Source organism: Macrobrachium rosenbergii, chromosome 44 (genome assembly GCF_040412425.1).
Source record: "Macrobrachium rosenbergii isolate ZJJX-2024 chromosome 44, ASM4041242v1, whole genome shotgun sequence".
NCBI lineage: Eukaryota > Metazoa > Arthropoda > Malacostraca > Decapoda > Palaemonidae > Macrobrachium > Macrobrachium rosenbergii.
Window position 1 is genome coordinate 40,672,304 of NC_089784.1, and position 22,766 is coordinate 40,695,069.

The following is a 22,766-nucleotide window of genomic DNA, read 5'->3' on the forward strand; positions in this document are numbered from 1 at the left end:
GGTGGATGGAAAAAAAAAAAAGGTTTTAAGTGCGTATGAGCCAGGATTCAGAAAGAACAATAGCACAAGGGAAAGCTTTGAGAATTTGATTATGTGATCTGTGGGGTTATGAGAACAGAGAAAGATGATGGGCTAGGTAATTTCCATGTAAAAGTAGGTGGAAGAGAAAAATATGGGACTGTGGAAAGATATGTATTTCCGGTGTAACTGAAATAAGGGTGAGTCTTGTGGAAATGAATATAGGAAAAAGCCATGGTTGAAAGTATTTACAAGTTTACTTGGGAAGCAGAAAATGGCATGGAAAAGAGTTTGGCAGATTATGTATTAGTTTGAAGTAGATGGAGAAACAAGTTGATGGGCAGAAGAGGAACATTATTGGTAGGTGGGGAGTTTCTGGAGTAAATGAAAATGAAGAACATCATTTTGAAAATGAGTATATCTAATCATTGCTTAGTTGAAGCAAAAGTTGTGATATGGAAATTCAGATGGGAGATGGTGTGAAACAGCAAATGTGGACAATTCAAACAACATGGTTAGAGGTACACTTTTAACACAAAAGTTAGGAATGTTTGCAGGATTACAGGAGGACTGACAATGTGGTCTGGAAGAAGGTGAGTGAGGAGAAAGAAGGCGTGTAATAAAAATGGAGTGAGAGGGTGAGCAAGGACTGCAGTGAGAAGAAGTGGTTACACAAGAGTTAATAAATGCTCCCATTGCCCTTAATAAGATGTTGCTCCAAAGAGAAAAACACAAAATGGGCACTACCACATCCATGTAATAATTGTCTTCCACAACATTAGATTCTTTAAACCCATACAGAAGACTTATCAGTAGTGTGCTGGGCCCTCTACACGTACCATGACAGTCCCTGCCATCCTGAATGCACACTTAAGAGTTCTTTGATATTAAGCCCATTACATTTTGATACTTATTTCCTGCCAACTGTCCAGTGCTTTCTAGTTCTTCATCTATCCCCTCCTAATATTTCTGAGTTATGTTCTTTTTGCCAGCCTATCATCCTTCATTCTTCCCACATGACCAAACCATCTCAGAATATTGGCCCATCCTTACACCTGTTAATCAATTCTGTCTTAATTTTTCCAAGTCCAAATATCACAAACAACCTTTTCCCTTTACATTCAAACTTATTACGTTATGGTTTCATTGCAGACACTTGATACACATTTTTTTTTATTTCTGAAAATCTCAGCTCTTCTCACCGTACCATAAATCTTTCCTTTAGTTCCAACAGTGTGTCGCTCACCTTAACCTTCTTTCATTTTTTGGGATCTTTCCTTCACCCAAACTTACACCATAAATTCTAGTCAGTTATCAACTCCCACTGTTACCACTGTTCGTAGTGGTGATACTTGCAATCCCATCAACTACTGGTGTCTCCTCCTTCAGCCCCATAACTGACCTCTTAATGTCCTCAGTAATCACTTTCATACCCCTTTTCAGACATTCATAAAGCCTTTCCACTCTTGTGTAATTCAGTTCAGCCTCTCTACTTTCTATTGCATTTAACAGATCTTTTTGCGCTTGGTATCTGAACTTTTCTCTTAACTACCTTAGAGTTCTGATGATTTTTTCCTTTATTATTATTTGCTTTTTTTTCTCTTTTGCTTTCCTTGCTTTCCTCCTAACTACTCTACCGATCCTTCTGTCTATTTTTAGATGACCTTCTCTTCTCCCATGCAACTGCTTATCAAACATCTTTTCTTTCCCCAACTTTTCGTAATTCCATTCCATCACCTACTGTTTCAATTTCCTCTTCCTGTCCTCCAGCACCTACAAACGCTGCCCACTGCTCCTGTGACTTCATCAGAGAAATTTATAAACTTATGCTTCACTCTTTCTGTTTCCATGTCTTTAACCCATGCTCTTTGCACTTCTTTCTTATCCAATTCAATTGTACTCATTACATTTACTGTTACATTTTCACCCCTTCGTCGCGATCTATTCTAACTACGGCACTAGCTAAATAATGATCAAATATACTCCAGATATCCTTCAACTGACCAACTTGCTTTCCCATCGTCTCTGAACCAAAAAATGACCGAGCAAGCTCCTTTCTAAGCATTTTCCAATTATCAAACCTCTTTTCAGAAACATTTTCACCTAAGCATTCACCGTTCCCATGATTTCCAGGAGCTCCATCACTACCACATCTCTTTTTTTTTTTTTTTTCGTCACCTACCTTTGCACAATCATCTTTCAGCAATATTCTCCACACACAGCCAAGAAAAGATTCAGGCTAAAAAATTCTCCTTTGCTCTAATTTTTTTATATTTCCTAAACCATTTACACTCACTATTATAACCTTTCCTCTCGTCACTTACTGTGATAAAGGTGAAAAGGCATTGTTGTGTACAGGAATGGGAAGGACACCAAGTAACTGTGTTTGGGTATATGAAAGGTGTAGAGTTAGATTGGGCTCTGTACCTTTCAGATGCCCCAACACTTTTCGTCCTTTTCATTCTCGTACACAATGACCTTTGACATTTGTCTCAGTAATATCTAGAATTATTGGAAACCCCAATTTTAATATTGTTATGAGAAAGCAAACCCCATGCCCCAACCCATTTTTGGTGACTTTTACACCACGCAGAGCAGCAAGAGGGCTACTATTTTGTTGTTTAAGCATCCCACAGCTGTGTAAACACATGGCTGACTCTCATTTTCCTTAGACAAAGAGACTCATCTGCTATGATGGGGCATTTCCTACAACTCTTAACTAAGCGCTCCTCTGTCTTGGAGTAAAATATATTTCTGCCTCAAATCACTGACCCTTTCCATGCCAGCCATGTCTGGGCTGAACTGTTTATTACCAACTCAGGAATAGTAATCAGTAAATAAAATGGTCTATGGTGTGTTTAAGATATTGTTACTCACAATGTTAGTTGGAATTATCGAGAAAAAATGGGGAGGAAAATTTTACGATATCCATTTTGTTCAGAGCTGAGATAATTTTTTCCCCTGTTGTATCCATTTTTGTAAAGTAGATCCAGAGTATCTTAGTACGATCATTCGTGTAACATCTAGTAAACAATTATTGGAAAGTCAGGCAAATTCATAAGCGTAACCTAAGCGGATTAGGAGGCTATGTCTATATTTATCCCCTAGACTAAATTACCCCATTTCGCCTGCTGCTTTTTTTAGTGGATACTGTTGCTGCCTATGAAATGAGAATTAATTTCAAATCGTCATGAGAAAAGAAATGAATGATTAAATTCACAATAATGTTAGTGTCTACTAAACGCGACAAGGCGAAGTGACTAGTTTTCGAGGGCCTGTTCTTCTTTCGATATCTATCAGTGCCGATATTCGTCCTCAGTTATTATAAAATTAGTAATACGAGGATAACACGTACAATACTAAACATCAAAAACTAAAATAATAATAATAATAATAATAATAATAATAATAATAATAATAATAATAATAATAATAATAATAATAATAATATTCTAAGCATTACAAAACAAAATGCCAAAAAATCGCCAAAAGTAAGAAATGTAAGTGCAAGAAAAATTATTTATCGAAAAAACCAGATTACGTCAGCAGTAAAATCTTCAGGAGCATTCGCTCGGTGTCACATGTCTTTGACGAACTTAGGGGTTGTACAGTACTAACAGTAAGCGACATTCTTAGTCTCCTCCGAATATCCAGTTAATTAAGGTTGAATGGATCGTTCCTCCTCTTTGTGTAGGCGTTTCGGGCGCCTCCTAGAATGGGTGGCTGTTTCTGATTAACATTCACCGTAACCTTCTCATAACATAATTTTTATTATTTTCCTTTTAAACGTAAATTCAATAAGGTCTGGAGAACGCCATTCCGTACACTTGCGTCTTAGACGTCAGTAAGAAGAATGAATAGGAAGAGGGCTCGTGCCTGTTGCTGCGAGATAAACAAATGAGCTTTTTCTGTACTGATACTAAAAAAAAAAAAAAAAATCTCTCTCTCGCCAAGGAACTCCAGCAGGAAAAATAGATGATACCCTTGGTGTAAATCCACCTGGAATACATAAACAGCTTTAGTTTACGTACCACCATCTTCATTGAAAGGGCGTACTAAAACTCTAAGAAAGCGACCTGACAAAATATTTTATGTTATTTTATCTAAATAGAATAATGTTTGCAGAAACCGATTGGGAAAGGGAGAATTACACAAGATAGAATTATTGTGACAAAAATAAAGTTATCATTTTGCCTTCCGTTTAAGTTTAATAAAACGACTGTGCATAAGACCCTCATATTTCCACGTACTGGTTGTGCGAGTGCTACAGTTTTCCCAAACAGAACGTTATTTACACGAAAAGGTAATATAACTATCACTGCTGCATTTAAATATTAACCGCTGAGTAATGCATAAACCGCCTGTGCAAAAAAAAACTTCCTTAACATCAGCGGCTTAGTACATCACAGAAAAGTCACCAACAAGCCATCCAAACCACAGTCTCCAGTTTCCTGGAGGTTGAGATACTAATAATTCTTTCATACGATCTACAGAACCCATTTCGTTTTTCTGCCTTTCCTCCTTCCTCCTAACTCTTCTGATTTGCACACTCCATTTTTATCACATGTTTCCATCCTTTTACACATGATACACTTTTTACCTCTGTAACTTAAAACCTCTTTTCATTTTAATTTTTCTTATGCCACGAATAAAACGTGAATAATTCATTTCTACAGGTTTTACCTTTTTACTTTCAAATACATTTAGCATCCACATTTCAATTTCATACAGGAGAGTTGGCTAAACAGTCATTTCATACATTTAAACCTTGGCTTCCAATGAACCAAGGTTCCTCCCATTGTTTGATTCACCTGGTCTCTCCTCCTTCCATCATCAACAACACTTAGTACCAAATACCTCGAAACTACCGACTCGTTTTTCATCAAGAACTCTCTCCCCGCCTCTCGTTAATGTTCATCAGTGAACGCTGAGTTGTTTAAAACTTGCATCTTGTGATCAGAGTTATACGAAGTGATTTGTTTTGCTATTGTTCCATAACCCTCAAAATCTACATAAAAGAGTTGATGTCATTCCTTTTAACATAGTGTATAACATTGAAGGATATGCATTCCATGCATATGTGCACTATATATATATATATATATATATATATATATATATATATATATATATATATATATATATATATATATATATATATATATATATATATAATCACTGGTAAATTTTATGAGATACGTATTTGACTGTATATAGGAGGTTATTGTGATTATTACAATAATGCGCATATATATATATATATATATATATATATATATATATATATATATATATAATTATATATATATATATATATATATATATATATATATATATATATATATATGTATATATATAATCATTATATATATATTTATATATATATACATATATAATTACATATATAGAAATTTTTATATATATATATATATATATATATATATATATATATATATATATATATAATATATACTAAAATAACCTCCTATATACAATCAAATACGTATCTCGTAAAAAATTTACCAGTGATTATAATTATATATATATATATATATATATATATATATATATAGATGTATATGTATATATATATATATATATATATATATATATATATATATATATATATATATATATATATATATATATATATATATATATATAGTGCACGTATGCATGGGATGTATATCCTTCAATGTTATACACTATGTTGCGCGGAATGACATCAACTCTTTGATGTAAATTTTGAGGATTATGGAACAATAGCAAAACAAATCACTTCGTATAACTCTGATCACAAGATGCAAGTTTTAAACAACTCAGCGTTCACTAATGAACATTAACGAGATTGGGGGAGAGAGTGCTTGATAAAAAACAATCATTGTTTATCATTTTGTTTTTCTTTCCTCTATTTCTTTTTTTTTACGCGAAAGACGAGTAGCAGCTTCGGTTTCGCAGTAGAAGCAGACCAAGCTCCCAAAGTGAAAGCAACCCCTCCACCTAAAGGTTACACTAGTGTCGCTTACGTAAAAGATTCCATTTTCCTTTGCGCAACAATCAGCGAATGGGATGGAAGAGTAAGAGAACTGCTTCTTCTTTTACTTGCTGAATGGAAATGGTTATGAGAAACAGAGCATGTAACACACACAAGCTTTCTCCCTTATTCTCTCTCCCCCGATACTGGAAGTTTGTCAAAAGCACCAGCTTCACCGTATCAGAAGGTTTAGGTTGAGTATTCCTTTGACTGAATACTCGAATATTTTTCAAGAAAACGTAATAATCTAGAGTACAGTGCAGATTACCTGTCATGAACTTAACGTTTGCTATGATTTTTTTTTATATTTATTTAGTATCATTATTTCCATACATAAAATAAAACATCGAATTTGTTACAAAAAAATTAAACTGAGCGAAAAGGCAAGGAAGAACAAAATTCCCAATTTGTTGTCTTCGGGGATTTTATGATAAACTTTATCTCTTTCAAAATGTGGTCCCCGAACGGGGGCAATTTTGTCATCATGAATATCGAGTCCCTTTAGCTGCTGAGGAGAGATTGTTTATCTAAGCAAAACAGGCCGTTTTTGTTGTTAGGCTTTGCTCTCTTTTGTTTCATCTAACTCTGATACACCAATTTTGTCGTTAGACTTAGTTCTCTTTTGTTATACCCTACTTTGACACTGCTTTTGTTGGTGCACTTGGCTCTCTATTGTTCCACCTCACTTTGACACGCTTCTTTTATTGATAAATTTGGCTCTCTCTTGTTTCACCTCACTTTGACACTTGCTACTATTCTTTTATTGACAAATGCTGGCTACACTCTCTCTTTTGTTCTACCTTACTTTGACACACTGTTCTTGATGGCACACTTGGCTCTCTCTTGTTCTGCCTCACTTTGACACGCTGTTTTTGTTGATACACTTGGCTTTGTATTGTTCTACCCTACTTTGACACTGTTTTTGTTGGTCCCTTTGAAATTGTTCTGCCCTGCTTTGACAACTCTATTTTTGTTGGTGCTCTTGGCTTGCTACTTTGACAGGCTCAGACCCTTATTCTATTTTTTGACTGAGAATGTTTTTGTTTTACATTTACTTTCTTTTATTTGCCTCTCTTTTTGTTTCTAGCTCTCTTTTGTTCTACCCTAATTTGACACACTGCTCCTGATGGCACACTTGGCTCTCTCTTGTTCTGCCTCACTTGGACACGCTCTTTTATGTTTTGCTTTGACAAAATGTGTTTGTTGGTACACTTGGCTCTGTTTTGTTCTACCCTACTTTGACACTGATTTTGTTGGTACAATTTGCTCTTTATTGTTCTTCATGTACACCTGTCTTTGTTTGACTGGCTCTCTTTTGTTTTCACTTTGGTGCTGATTTTGTTGGTACATTGGTTCTCTTAATCCCTCCTTTGACAGGCTCTTTTTGTTGGTACACTTGGATTCTCTTTTGTTCTACCTACTTTGACACTATTTTTTGAGACTTGGCTCTGTATTTTGTTTGTACATTTGGCTTTATTAATCTACCCTTCTTTTAAATACTGTTTTTGTTGGTACACTTGGCTATCTTTTGCTCTTGACAAACTTTCTTGTTGGTGCACTTAGCTCTCTTTTGTTCTACCTTACTATGAGACGCTGTTTTTGTTTGACACACACTCTCTTTTGTTCCTTTGACACGCTGTTTTGTTGGTATACTTGACTCTCTTTGTTCTACCCTACTTTAACGAAATGGTTTTGCTCTGGCTCTTGTTTTACCTCACTTTGACACACTGTTTTTGTTGACACTGTTTTTGTTCTTGCTTTGACAACTCTATTTTTGTTGGTGCTCTTGGCTGTCTATTGTTCTACCCTACTTTGACAGGCTCTTTTTGTAGATGCACTTGGATTCTATTTTGCTCTACCTTACTCTGAGACGCTGTTTTTGTTTGTACATTTGGCTTTCTTTTATTCTAAACTACTCTGACAAGCTTTCTTGTTGGTGCACTTGGCTCTCTTTTGTTCTACCCTAATTTGACACACTGCTCCTGCTGGTACACTTGGCTCTCTCTTGTTCTACCTCACTCTGACACTGTTTTTGTTGGTACACCCGGCTCTTTTATGTTCTAACCTGCTTTGACAAAATGTGTTTGTTGGTACGCTTGGCTCTCTTTTGTTCTACCCTACTTTGACATGCTGATTTTGTTGGTACAATTGGCTCTTTATTGTTCTACCTAATTTTGACATGTACACGCTGTCTTTGTTTGTACACCTGGCTCTCTTTTGTTCTACCTCACTTTGACACGCTGATTTTGTTGGTACACTTGGCTCTCTCTTAATCTACCTCCCTTTGACACGCTGTTTTTGTTGGTACACTCGACTCTCTTTTGTTCTACCTACTTTGACACGCTATTTTTGTTGGTACACTTGGCTCTGTATTGTTGTACCGTACTTTGAAACGCTGTTTTTGTTGGTGCACTTGGCTCTCTATTAATCTACCCTTCTTTAACATACTGTTTTTGTTGGTACACTTGGCTATCTTTTGCTCTTGCCTACTTTGAAACTGCCTTTGTTGGTGCACTTAGCTCTATTTTGTTCTACCTTACTATGAGACGCTGTTTTTGTTTGTACACTACACTCTCTTTTGTTCTACCCTACTTTGACACGCTGTTTTTGTTGGTATACTTGACTCTCTTTTGTTCTACCCTACTTTAACGAAATGGTTTTGTTGATATACTTGGCTCTCTATTGTTTTACCCTACTTTGACACACTGTTTTTGTTGGTGAATTTGCTTCTCTATTGTTTACCCTATATGCATAGGCTATATATATATATATATATATATATATATATATATATATATATATATATATATATATATATATATATATATATATATATATATATATATATATATATATTTAAGATCAAAGGGAATTCTATTGACGTTTCATGATGGCTTCATTACATTTTCGAGGGCTGTATAAAATAAATCATATTTATGGGTTACAGATAAAAAAATTAAAAATAGAAAAGGACAATTAAAACAGTATATACAATATATATATATATATATATATATATATATATATATAGCTTGGCTGTTTAATATATATATTTATCATATATATCAATTCTTATGCCCTAAAACAATTTTCAATTGAAGTTTTACATATTCTAGAGTGATTTCTGATATTCAGTTAGCCTCCTGGTGGATCAATATGATTCCTTTTAAATAGGAGCAGCCATCTTTGATTGCTGAAAGGGCATAGACTCTCATTTGGGTTACATATAGGACAGGCAGTAAAATTACAAACCCAGAGTAAACGATATCAGAAATCACTTTGAATATGTCAAACTTCAATTGAAAATAAAAAATGAATTGACCATTTTGGAATCATTAATGATTAAACGTTTTAAACAGCCAAACCTCTGCCGGCACACTGTGCCTCTCTTAGTCTTTCGTTTTCTGTTTAGTTTAAAGCCACTGAATAGGTTGGTCCATATCTTCTTACTTTTTATATATATATATATATATTTTTTTTTTTTATATTGTATATTTTTTAGAGAGATTTTTTTTTTTTTTTACGTTGTCCTTTTAATTGTCCCTTCTATTTTTAAAAAAATCTGTAACCCATTGTGCTTAATTTTTACAATTTAAATTTTATTTTAAGATGTTATTTATTTTAGGACCCTCGAAAATGTAATGAAATTGATACCGAATATGCTTTTTAACAAGTTTGTGGGAGATGTATACCTGGCTGTGCAGTGGAGACGTTCATTAGGATAAGTAAGTTGATTCTCATCGGAGGCAAGTCTATAAAAGATCAAGGGCGCATCATATATATACAGTAGGGATAAATCTTTGAAAGCCTGAAAATATATTTTCAGTTTTTCTTCTGAAAGATGGTTTTACATAACGCCTGGGGGCAAAAAAGAAAAACGAGAGAGGCTTTCTTGTACAATAAATTATTTTAAGATGTAGAAAGGACCCAGAAATTGATACCGTATGCTTCGTTAGGGGAGATGAAAGTGCGACATTAGGATATTCTCAACTAAAAGGAGGGGAGAGGGATAAATCGAAGTCAAAGGTGACAGAGGATGAAAGACTGGGAGGAGATGAAAGACTACTGCTTGAGAGACTGCCAAAGATGAAGGCAAGCATCATCGGGAAGATGAGGCAAAAAATAGGTAAACATTCCTCTGCACACGAGAGAGAGAGAGAGAGAGAGAGAGAGAGAGAGAGAGAGAGAGAGAGAGAGAGAGAGAGAGAGAGAGAGAATATCTATTAATGGACTTCTCTGTATAAATTAAGGACACGTCGTCCTCTACCAACCCAATTATGACTAAATCAAGACCAGTTACCTGATGGTTACCAGAGTCAATAATAAGAACTCCTTTACTGCAGCATCAACAAAAAATAGTGTTGCAAATTTCCTCGTTCATTTATCGACACCCCCCAAGAGATAATGGACTGAAGAGGGTCATTAGTCAGGACGTGAAAGCGTCTCTTCTAATTGGTAATTAACACTTTATCAGTCCAGCATCAGCTTTTTTTTTTTTTTTTAGTCGGTTCTGTCCCCTAAAGTAGGGAGGTCATTCGAGTCGATGTTCGGAGTCAAAGTTCGACGGTTTTTGAGAATTCTTTACCGTAACGGAATAGTTGAAAAAGGAGAAAAACTGCACAGGCGGTCTCTCGATTACTGGAAGTGAACAATATAGTGTGGCACACTGGCTTTGCCAGAGAGAGAGGTCATGACCACGAAATTAGCAACCTGGCCTGCAATGTTTGTTTAGAATGAGAGAATAAACTTGCAACATGAGCAGAAGCAAAAAATATTACCGTTCCGAAGGTATATTCCGTGTGATGCTCTGTCACCCAATACAGTAAACGGGATGGGTTTTGTTGCCGATGTCCATTTTGCATTACCATAACGTGGCTTATTTTCATTATTATTTGAAAATCTGTATCTGTACAATACAACGGTCTTTTATAACAAATCTGCACTCTTCATGTACGACAGCAAAGTTTCAAACATTCTCTCTTTTATATTATGTTGCTCTATCTATTCAACTTAAAATCCAATTATAAATAGTTGACGAGTAATGAAGTACGTAATAAAAAATATTTAAATTTACCTACAATTTCTCATTTACATCAGAATAGTGCATTACATTAAAAAATAAAATAAGGACCAACTGTATTTTCAGCACTTGTACTATATGCAATGACCCACCCTGCTGCAATATAGACACTCACAAATATCCACACAATTCAAATTTACACCGAGTATGGCAATAGGCATATAGCGCTGATATATGGGAAATGCAATTGCTTTGGTAAAGGCAAGAGGAAAATAATAAATATACCAGGAAGAGTGAGGTTGTTCCAATATATAAACAAGAACGTATCGCGCCCACACACACATTATATATACATACACACACATACTATATATATATGTATTATATACATACATAAATACGGGAAAGGTGCTCGGCCCTCTCAATAAGAGAGGGTATGAGGTTCTGTCAAGGCCTCTTCTTGCCAAGAGATAGGCTGAGGATACCGCGACCTGAAGGGAGGAGGTACTTTTCCTCAGGACGCAGTCACCCCCCCATCGACAGAGGACCTATTCAAGATTGTGTGGCTGATCTTTCAGCTCAATGATCTTGGGGAAGAGACCATGAACGACTTCGAAGAAGACTATACAGCACGTCGTCAGGTTAGCCAGTTTAGTTTTCTGAAAAGAAAACTATAGTGCCGGCTTTGTCTGTCCGTCCGCACTTTTTTCTGTCCGCACTTTTTGCGTCCACCCTCAGATCTTAAAAACTACTGACACTGGAGGGCTGCAAATTGACATGTTGATCATCCACCCTCCAATCGTCAAACATACCAAATTGCAGTCCTCTAACCTCAGTAGTTTTTATTTTATTTAAGGTTAAAGCTGGCCGTAATCGTTAGTCTGGCAATGATAAAGGCCAGGCCACCACTGGGTCATGGTTAAAGTTTCATGGGCAGAGGCTCATATAGCATTATACCGAGACCACCGAAAGATAAATCTATTTTAGGTTGCCTTGATTATACAATATACAGAAAACATGGAAAATGGTTTTGAACCCTGACTGGTGTCGACATTCTTATTAAGCCACCTTCAGAGGACTGAGAGCAAGTGGTAGAAATTTCAATATATACTGTACATGTTAGTAAAACAATATGTAGAACATAGAAACGGTTAGAAACCAACAATTCTGCACCAGAGAGATGTTTTGTGGGCGGAGTCCTACCCTCATTAGTGACAAGTCAGGTCAGCATTTTACAAATCCCTCTGCCTAGCAGGACCCCACTTCCATTTTTTCCCGTCTCTCATCTACCTTCCTTAGAATTCAAACTTCTTGCATATTTCTTTTGAAATGAGTGCATTAAGTTTATACATGCCTTAACCGATACTCATGTTTTCAGAGAAACTTTTTTATAAAGCTAGACTCAATTATGTTCTTTCCAGTTCATTGCTGGAATAAGCTATCCAGTGCATTATTAGATACACTGTACAGTTGACTGAAGGACTGTTTTCGCTAACGTGAGCAAAAATTCCACAGCTCACCTGTCACTTTTTATACATCTTTCATACCGTTCAGTTCTCTTTTCCAATGTTTTTCCTGTTTGATCAGTCGCAAGACTTACATGGATTTCGGTATACACATCCTTTAGCAATGGTCGGGCGAGTTCTTTATGAATACATGTTTCATTGTTTTATTCTTTTTAAATGCTACATTAACTCTAAAAATTCCTAAACTCTTGGAAAATTTTGTTATATGGCGGTACAAGAAGGTGTTTTATCATGAATTTCTATTATCATGTCTTTTTTGCCATTGTGATGCATTGTCTAATGGAGAGTCACGATATTTCAATTTCTTGCCAGTATTCCTAATCAAATCCACTTCATCATCAATGTGTTCAGGGCTACATGTACGCACTGCGCTTACAAAACATGCATGTGAAAACTGATTTCTTAACTTTGTCGATGTGACCAGAATAAAAATGAACAAACAGAAATTTTATTGAGTTTTCTGTACACACTGTTTAAACATATTGCTGGATTCATGTGTTAAGCAATCCTCAACCTTGTCAATTTCCACAGTGAATTTTATTGAAGGTAACAATTTGTCAAATTTAACAAATAAGTTAATTACATTTTTGTTGCCTGGCCAAACACAATATACCGCCAACATACCTGAACCACACTATATCGAGTGGAATTATTTTGTTGAATATTTCTTATCCAACCCTCATTTTGGATACCTGCTACAATAAAGCTGTGAAATCAATTTATAATAAAAGTGATAGGAAGAAAGAACTACCTAACAAAGCCATTTGTTAGTCTTATTTCACCGGCTTGGAATCCATTAAATCAATACTGAAAATGTAGACGCAACCATTTCTTACAATAACGCCTTAAAAATCTTGTTTGTAATGTCCTCACCAAAGTAGCAACAAGGCGTACAGAATCCTATGAATGAACTGTTATCCATTTTATTTGGGCCAGCCATGTAAGGAATAAAAATGTCAGAATGTATCAACACAATTATTCTGCCAGAACAGGCCAAAAGAACAACAATAAGTGAAAATCACATAAAACTTATTGATCCAATAGAAGAATAACATCATCATTAAGTAATGTTGTCTCTAAACACCTCTTAAAATCCACATTAAAACAGCTAACAAAAGAAAATAATTTTACTTTAGCCACGGCCCAAAAACCCTTGACTTTATTCTGCTAAAGATGTTTGAGGAGATTTCACAGAAAAACTAAAGATCATTACGACTAAAAAACGAAAAACTGAATACAGGTCCTGACGAAGGACTGATACATAGTGGTTGATGTTCACACTATATATATGCTAGGGGAATAGTACAGTATACGGACATACAGACCGCTGGAAACTAAAAATCCACTCCTAACACGAGCTAGGAGTGGAGCTACACACTCATTTGTGATTGGGTCAGGTATTGTTGAAAAATTTGTTGATCCTTTTCCCATTCATATCTACTATCTTCCTTCAAGTTTAAACACTTTACATATTTCTTTTGAAATTAATATATCAAGTTCATACATTTTTGTACATGTAATTGAAAACTTGACAATAATATTCTATATTGGAAGTTACATAAAGCTAATTTATCTTTTTTATAAAATTAGACTCTCTGAATGATATTCTTTCCAGTGTATTACTAGAATAAACTGCATGGGAAAAGGATTTTTTTTTTGCCAAAGCACAACTAGCCGTGTTGATATTATGATAGTTTTCAATTACATGTACAAAAATTATATACTGTCATATGTATTATTTTTATTTAGTTGTATATGATATTTATTATATATATATATATATCAAATAGCAGAATATATATATATATATACAAACATACATATATATATATATATATATATATATATATATATATATATATATATATATATACATGTATATGCATAAAGACACACACATATCTGTAAAACCCTGCCAAATAAACAATGAAAAAAAACGCAAATTGGCGTGAGCCTTGCATAGGCAAAGGTTCGCACAATTCCCTTGTTCGTTAATTTAAAAATTTAACTAATCTAATTAGACAATATTATTTCAATTAAAAATTTAAAAAAATAAAAATGAGAACGATTATAAACAAAGATAAATTTTACAAATATAAGAATAAAAATTAAATTAAAAATAACTGTATATTGCCAAGGCATTGACGACGTGCTTTTTAAAACTTCATCTGATAAGAGATTCAAACAATTTGCAGCTAGTGGATGCCTGGTCTAAGCAGGAAAATTAAGTCTCATGCGCTTTTATTGTTCCATATATATAAGGTTACGACGGAGAGATAACACACAACTTTATTAGGTTTTCATTTTCCTTTATTAGCTTTTTATATTTTTCTATTGAAATTACTGTTCACATTGTCCATAAGATTTTTATCTAGTAATTCGTAGGAAGCACTTGCATCACTCAACACAATGTTAATTTTTCGCAGAAAAACTGACGGTATTCTTGCTATATGCTTTTTACATTTCAAGCCCTTTAATTTTTTTATTTGTCAGTATTTCCCTGTTACAAGCTTATGCTATCACTCTGTTAAAGGTGGGAATCGTAGACTAATGATTTGGTGCGTTTCGTGTTGGTAATTAAATGTTTATTCCTTACAAGATTATTGATCCTCTTCTCGTTTTTTTTTTTTACATATTTAAAAGCATTTATTCATCACGTTATACCCACCCTAGTATTTAATGTTACAGAAAAAATTTTTATATTAATTCACAGTTATTGACGTTTGTTCGTCGGCAATGAAATGTGTATTTTTTCATGTTTAATGTCCATCAATACGGTGCATTTTTTTATTTCGCTTTATTAATAATTTTAAGGTATATATATTTACTATGTTATTCCCTATCATGGTATTTTGTGTTGGTTTATTTTTTCTTTTTCAAGAAACCTGGTGAAATTTGCGAATTTCTCATTGTTTGTTTGTCGCTGATAAAATGCGTATTTCTTTCATGTTTATCATTCATCATTACAGTATGCTATTAAATTCTCTTTTTCTATTAGCTGCCGATTGCATATATATTTAGAGGTATGGCATAATATGGTATTTTGTTAACATTTTGCAGGCACAGAAATCTGGATTCGAACCACATATGAAATAATGACAAGCTATTTTGAATTTTTTTTTTTTATTTTGGCAAAATAAACGTCGAATGTGAGTAATTTATGCCGAGAAAGAGCGCAGTGTTACTCCGTCTAATCTTAGTTCGTTTCTAAGCCTAGCCCTAAGAAATCTATCTGATGCTCACACTTCCCCTTGTCAGCTGACCGTAGCTCCTATATCAACTCGGACTTTAGCTCCCCCTGTTCGTGTGTGCCTATATCCACCGGTATTTTCATAAGCACCTGTATTCATCTGTTTGTGAATTAGCAACATGTATTCCTCGTTTAATTTTACCACTAATTATCACTAATCAGAATTTATCAGATATATTCAGTGGAAAAAGCTAAAGGGTTAGGACAAGTTGTTTTACTGTTCGTATTAGTTTCTGCCAGTATCAGAAACTAATACTTTCCACGGCAAGCATATTTTGACATTTACGTACGCTGCGTTACTTCACTGTTAGTCATTCATAAACATGGGTAGTTTACGTGGATTTAGTAAATAAAAAAAAAAAAACACGTTCTTGAAGTTTTCAGACTTGTCGAATAAAAGTTGCTCCGGTCAAAAACAATATAATTTTAATGGATTTTAATGCACTGTTATACAGTACTAATAGGTAAAGACAACACATGCACCAAAAGCACAAAATATCTGAGGTAAGGTCATTTATTTGTTAATCTCTTAGCACATCTTTATGCTTTAAGGTAAAGATATCACTTTCTCTTCTTTTCATGATACTTTGACTCGCAGTATTCTAAAAGACCCCTGACCAAGATAATACATGACAAACCCTGTAAAACGCACCATAAAGGTGACCTTATGGTATATCTTCATCATATAACCATCCTAATCTCACTTTCCAGTGTTAACGCCAGCAGTGAGAATGCTGGTTAGGCGTTTAATTAGTCAGTGTGTGGAGTGTAAGCGGACGCTCAGAGCTCCATTGTCGTGGCCTCCCAAACCCCAGCTACCAAGCACTCATGTGACTCTGACGACGCCGTTCGCGATGTAGGGCTTGACCATGAAGGTCCAATCAACATCCAGGAGGGTTATGCATACACCCTCCTAATTATGTGCTCAGTACTTGTGCCGTCTACCTGGATCTGGTGACGAATCTCAGTGTTGACACCTTTGTTCTGTCTTCATAGATTCGCCGCCTGGCATGGTGCCCCAGGAATTATCTATTCAGATAACCATGCCACTTTCAAGTCTGCAAGCAACTTGTTAGCCAACCTCTGTGATGAGGACCAGACTCAGTCAGAGAAAGAGGGATGCGATGGTTTTCCAAACTCCACATTCACCTTGGAAGGGCAGAATGTTTGAGAAACTAATCAGGGTGATGAAGCATGCCCTGGCAGTCTCACCCGATTGATCCCTGTTCAGTGAGTAACAGGCAAGAACACTAGTTAAAGAGGCAGAGTATGTCGTCAACAACCGCCCTCTTACTTATTGTGGTGACACCTGCGAGGATGAGGTTCTCAGTCTGTCACATCTCTGACGAGGTAGGACTATCCAGTTACTGCCTGCCTCGGCTGCAAATGAAAGTATGTCTGATACCTTCACAACAAAGAAGATTTGAGCTGAAGTTATTTCAAGTTAGTTGATGCTCTACCTGCATTTCGGCTATGTTGGAGCACCGAATACCTACAGGCTCTACACCAACGTCTTGATTTCAGCCCTGGTGTGCCGACTCCACTCAGATGCGATGACGTCATCTTAGTGAAGAAGGTCGACTGCTGCCATAAATTCTGGCCTCTTGGAAGAATTGTACAACTCTACCCCAGAGAAGATGATGTTGTTCAATCTGTGAAAGTCCACTTAACTTTCAGTATGGCTCCTCCCAGGTCTAGGGGAATATGACAACACTCACTTGCAAGGTTAGTTTTCTGTTAACCCAGACATAAGACTGGTGACGGTATGGGAAGGAAGCTAGGGAGCCAGGCACAGAAGCCAGTGGATAAACACAAAGGGCTAGTAGAAGGAGAGGAAAAGGGTATGTCAGCTTTGTACATGCCTGGCTGACTGCTACAGTTGCCATCCATGGGCGCACTTGGGCGTTTGGGCGCTTATGGGAGCCTTTGGCTACTCAGAGCACGAGTTGGCGCCAGACGGTAGATGGCACCAGTGGGCGCCATCTAGCAGTCATATCATGACCTGGCATCAGGCAGAATGGGCGCCAGTGGCTGCTGCTGGTTACTTGAAGTGTGGAACGTGCACGATCTGCCCATCAACCTGGATGCATGTTATCCTGCACAGGAGAAATGGGAAACTTCTCAGAAAAAAAGATACAATTTTGTAAATGTACTGAGGAAGCGAGTATGCTACACAATATACTGACAAGACAAATACTGGGACTAATTCTTGGCCAACAAAAAGTGTTGTTATAACTTGTTGCTTACTGACACTTATCTAGGTCTTGCACCACTTCCAAAGTGTTTGCAGGGCCTCCCTTATCAAATTAAAAGTTTATACATCAGATGTATTACCCTGAGCATGCATCATCAAACTGCAAGCTCCACATTCACTGTGTGATATTCCATATCACAGCAGTGAAAAAAAAAGTTTAAAGTTCGTTTGAAAGACTTCAAATCCTCAAATTGCCTCAGCTCAAGAGGAAGCTTGCTATAAAATCTATGAGCTACAAAATAAGCACCCTTCTCTCCTTACTATTTTCTGCCCTTACACTTTCAATTCTCTACAAGGGAAAATGTGAGGGTTAAGGTAATATTATTTACCGACAGCTAGCAAGTCTACTAAGTTCGGTAAACAAATGTAAAATGCAAATCTTTGGCCTAAAGGAATAACGAAACATCCAAGAATTATTTTTAAGGCAATTATATAACGACAGCTTGCGAACAGTCTATGCCCGTAAACCCCACCGATGTAAAAAATTTGGACTAAAGGAATGACGTAAGATGCAAGAATTACTTTTAGGGCAAAACTACATAGGCTGCTCGCAAGTAGCCTTGGCAAAAGCAAAAAAGTTTGCCTGGATTAGCCTAAAAGAACTGAGTTTGTTGTCATAAGGTCTATTTCTGGGGGCACCACGAGAAGCAAACAGCAGGGAAAAAAGTCTCGTACACATGTCGCTTTCCTCAGCCAAAATCCGACATTGTCTATAGAAAGTCAGTATAGTGTTCTTATGTAATCCCTGTGTATTTTCATCATCCGTATTTTGGCGTAGTCAAAGCTCATCTAAAGTATTGTTTGATTATTCAGATTAAGATTAGTGTGAGGTTGTGGCTTTTTCAGGTCGATGTTGTGAGGTTTTCTCGGGTTAAGTGAGATTTTGTTCTGTTCTATTGGTGCATTTTGTTTTAGACCTCGTGGTCCGTTAGTTCAGTAGCTGTATTGAAACCTTTCATCAACAGAGTTATTTCCTTTTGATTCCATGTATTTGTTAAATTTAGAGTATTTAATTTTGTAATAACACTAAAAAACCCAACCGAATCTTGCTGGACCTTCTTTTTGATGTTTGTTGGTTTTGCCCTTCAGGCCAGACTATCATAAATCCAACACCATCTTGTGACTCAGAATTAGTGCGTCGGAGGTTAAAATAACGACATATATCATTATGAAGAACTTGGATTATTTTGTCTATGCACCTTTTTTTATCATGCGCATCCTAAATACACAAGCATCTTGCTTTTTTTTCTCTCTCTCTTTTAAATTGGTGTTGGCCTACATTAGCGATTCCACATAGACCAAATGAAGCATAGACTTATACAGTCAGTTCCGATATTAGGGCATTAATTCATCATAATTCTGCATGGCAAATGTTAATATAATTGGGAGATTAGGCCTACATATCAAATTCTTATTTTTTGAGGCAATGACAGGCTATAGGCCTACACATCAAATTCTTAAATTTTGAGGCAATGAAAGGGCATAGGCCTACACATCAAATTCTTATATTTTGAGGCAATGACAGGGCATAGGCCTACGCATCAAATTCTTATATTTTGAGGCAGTGACAGGGCATGGGCCTACACATCAAATTTTTTATTGTAAAATAGTTTCCTACCTGTATCTGTTGGAAATGGAAATAGAGTAGAGCCTCGATGGCCAGGTCGGTAGAGCAGCAGCGCAGCCGACAGGTCAGAGAGGTGGACACTTTGCTATCCGTGTAGACACCCCGGGATTATGTATGTAATCAACGGATAGGTTTGCTAAAAGCAAATGGGTGTTACAGACTAATACATACACAAACAAAGCCACTCCAACATCTTCTAAAAACACAACAGACAGCTCACACGTCTCGAACTGTCGACCTAACTGCTCAACTCTCTTTGCTGCTGGGAGAAAGGGAGCTGGTGATTTGGTACGATACATGTACATGAGCCACCGGGGTCTAAGCGATGTCAGGCAGGGCAGCCGATCGAGACTACGGTCTACCCCAAAGCCAAATCAAAGTCCTTCAAAAGAAGCATCGTGCTTACCCCATACAAAAAATGGGAAAAAGCACGTTAAAGAAGAAGAAAAAATCTGTTGGAAATAGAATAGCTTCTAGTTAATATTGTAGTTTCAACTCCACGATATATAATAATATGCATACAGTGGAATGTACACGTATAAGCATGTGCATATAAACGTACATGCGTGGATGGACATAGTAAGCGTAACGCCACTTATACCACAGAGAATAAAAGTAAAACTTGTGGGCACGTAGCCGATGACACATGCAGACCAATCATAGGGCTGTCTCAGCCTTGCACACAATTACCAAATTGCTCTCAATGAATTATACTGAAAATATATATTTACAGAAGGATAAATTATATTATAAGGCTGCTGTAGCATTGCTATGAAAATGATGGCTATGGTAGGAAGGCATCATAAGTACTTAACGAAATAACAAAAAAGTAAATGATAACTGAGTCAGTTATGTATGAGATGATCCAAACCAGCCTGCGAGTAGCCCATGAATCACTTGATTTTGGGAGCATTCTTGTATAACCTTGTTGGACAAAAGGGCACACAAAAGAGTCAGTAAATTTCTCTCTCTCTCTCTCTCTCTCTCTCTCTCTCTCTCTCTCTCTCTCTCTCTCTCTCTCTCTCTCTCTCTGTTATTAGGAGATTCTAGCGTAGGCTATATTCATAAAGATCTCGATTACTTTTAATTGAAACAAATGACTAAATTTCAATTAACAATAACAGGCAGATAATTCTTCACACCAGTATTTTATGAATAGGTTTATGGCTATTCTGCAATGTTAGGTTACCATATGAAAAATTCACGAAGACACTACAAGCACCATAACAACAGCAACAAAAACAAGAATAACCACAAGAACTACAATAAAACGGCTGAATATAAGATACGCCTACAATACAAACGTCATAAGCTGCCTAAATTGCCAAAAAGACATAGGATATATAGGTCTACGTCATTTTCTATTATCCTGTTATTTCGAAAGGAGAAAATGTCATTTAGAAAATTCTCAGCAAATTATATCCAATATGACTCGTATACTCTATCAAACTGTAACTTTAAGCCAAACGTAGGTCTATCCTGGTTTTGTAGAGTGGAGTTACTGCTTGTCACCCCACCGAATGTGTAAACGATTTCAATGAAATCGATTTTATGGCCATTAAAATGTAGTAAAATTTCCTAAAATCAATATGAAATACCAGTCGGCATAGGTCTCTGAAAATCTGTTTAAATTTAGAATGGTGAACGCGTTTGACAATATCAGACGGTAAGTATCAGTGTCCTATAATTTAAGCGCATCGATTCGAACGCTGACATTCCGTGTCACCTCCGTATTCAGGTGAAACTCATTTACAAAAAACAACATTACAGGATCTTGGAACACTCCTCACTTCATTCACATTTTCCTATTTTTTTACCATTTTTAGGAAGACGTGTATTATGATTTTATTTCAGGTAATAATATAACGTTTCCTTTTGGTAATCAGCAGAATGTATTTTAGTTCTGTAAAACAACCATTGCAAAATTAATGAAGATGAAAAGAAACACAGATTAACCAACTTTTCGAAACCACTGCCAACCCATCAGCGGCGGGGCTTAGCTGCAAAGCATGGTGGACTTTGCTAGAAGCACCGTAATTATTCCATTAGGTAGGACATGGCTGAGAACTAGGTTATCTACTACGTTGCTTCAAGGGGTCACCAAGGCAGAGGTAAGTCATAGACGGTATACTCAGATTACACTGACTTATTGTTGAGATCTAATCTGCTTTTGATACAGGCGATAGAAAGGGTTTTTGTGGTGACTGTCAGAATTGGTGGCTAAACCAAGGTGCAGCAGTGAAGTGTGCGTCACCCACTACTACTTCTACGGCATTTTCGAGACAAAGTAGGAAATGGTAAGCATTTGGTCCTAATTTGTTGGGCAAAAATGCAAACTCACCTTGCATGGAAGCCTTTATAAATATACGTACCAAGGCGCTTATAGGGTATGTTGGCATTTTTGTCTAACAACCATCATGTAAACATATTATGTGTGTGTCCTAGGTTGAATTGCTCTGTAACACCAATTATCGGATTCGGAGAATTTCCTTGCAAGAAATGAAGACTACATGTGCATAAAAAGATATTTATTTATTAGTTGAGTACACACACACACACACACACACACATACATATATACATATATATATATATGTGTATATATATGTGTGTGTGTGTGTGTGTGTGTGTGTAGATAGATAGATAGACAGATATACATATACATGTATGTATGTGTATAAATGTATAAATCCATATGTATGGGTATATATAACACCTATACAAGATATGGATAATGGAAAAATTCTACAAACCTTTGAGCAACCAAGAGTACTGGATGAAGAAACCTGACTTGGTGGTATCTTGCTGCGGGTCAAAGCCGAGTGTGACTCGGGGACCTTGGGAGACAAAGTTCCTCTTCGAAGGTAATCCTCCACTGTGCGAGAATACAACTGAAGAATCCTCCGTGATCTGCAAAGTGACACAAAGAATATATTATTACATCTTAGGTATATCTCCGTGGGAAATACATTACAAATTTAATATACAAAAATTGGGCCGTTTCTTTCACAAATGGATAAATCTGTAGTTTTGCAAT

At 36.1% G+C, this 22,766-nt stretch overlaps 1 protein-coding gene across 1 annotated transcript in view; it reads right to left on the bottom strand.

Annotated features, from left to right (window-relative positions):
* Nucleotides 1–22,766, bottom strand: part of LOC136829608 (uncharacterized) — a 576,969-nt gene that overhangs the window by 410,240 nt on the left and 143,963 nt on the right. Inside the window, 1 exon segment of the mRNA XM_067088454.1 lies at nucleotides 22,483–22,639. Coding sequence (XP_066944555.1) covers nucleotides 22,483–22,639 — 157 coding nt within the window.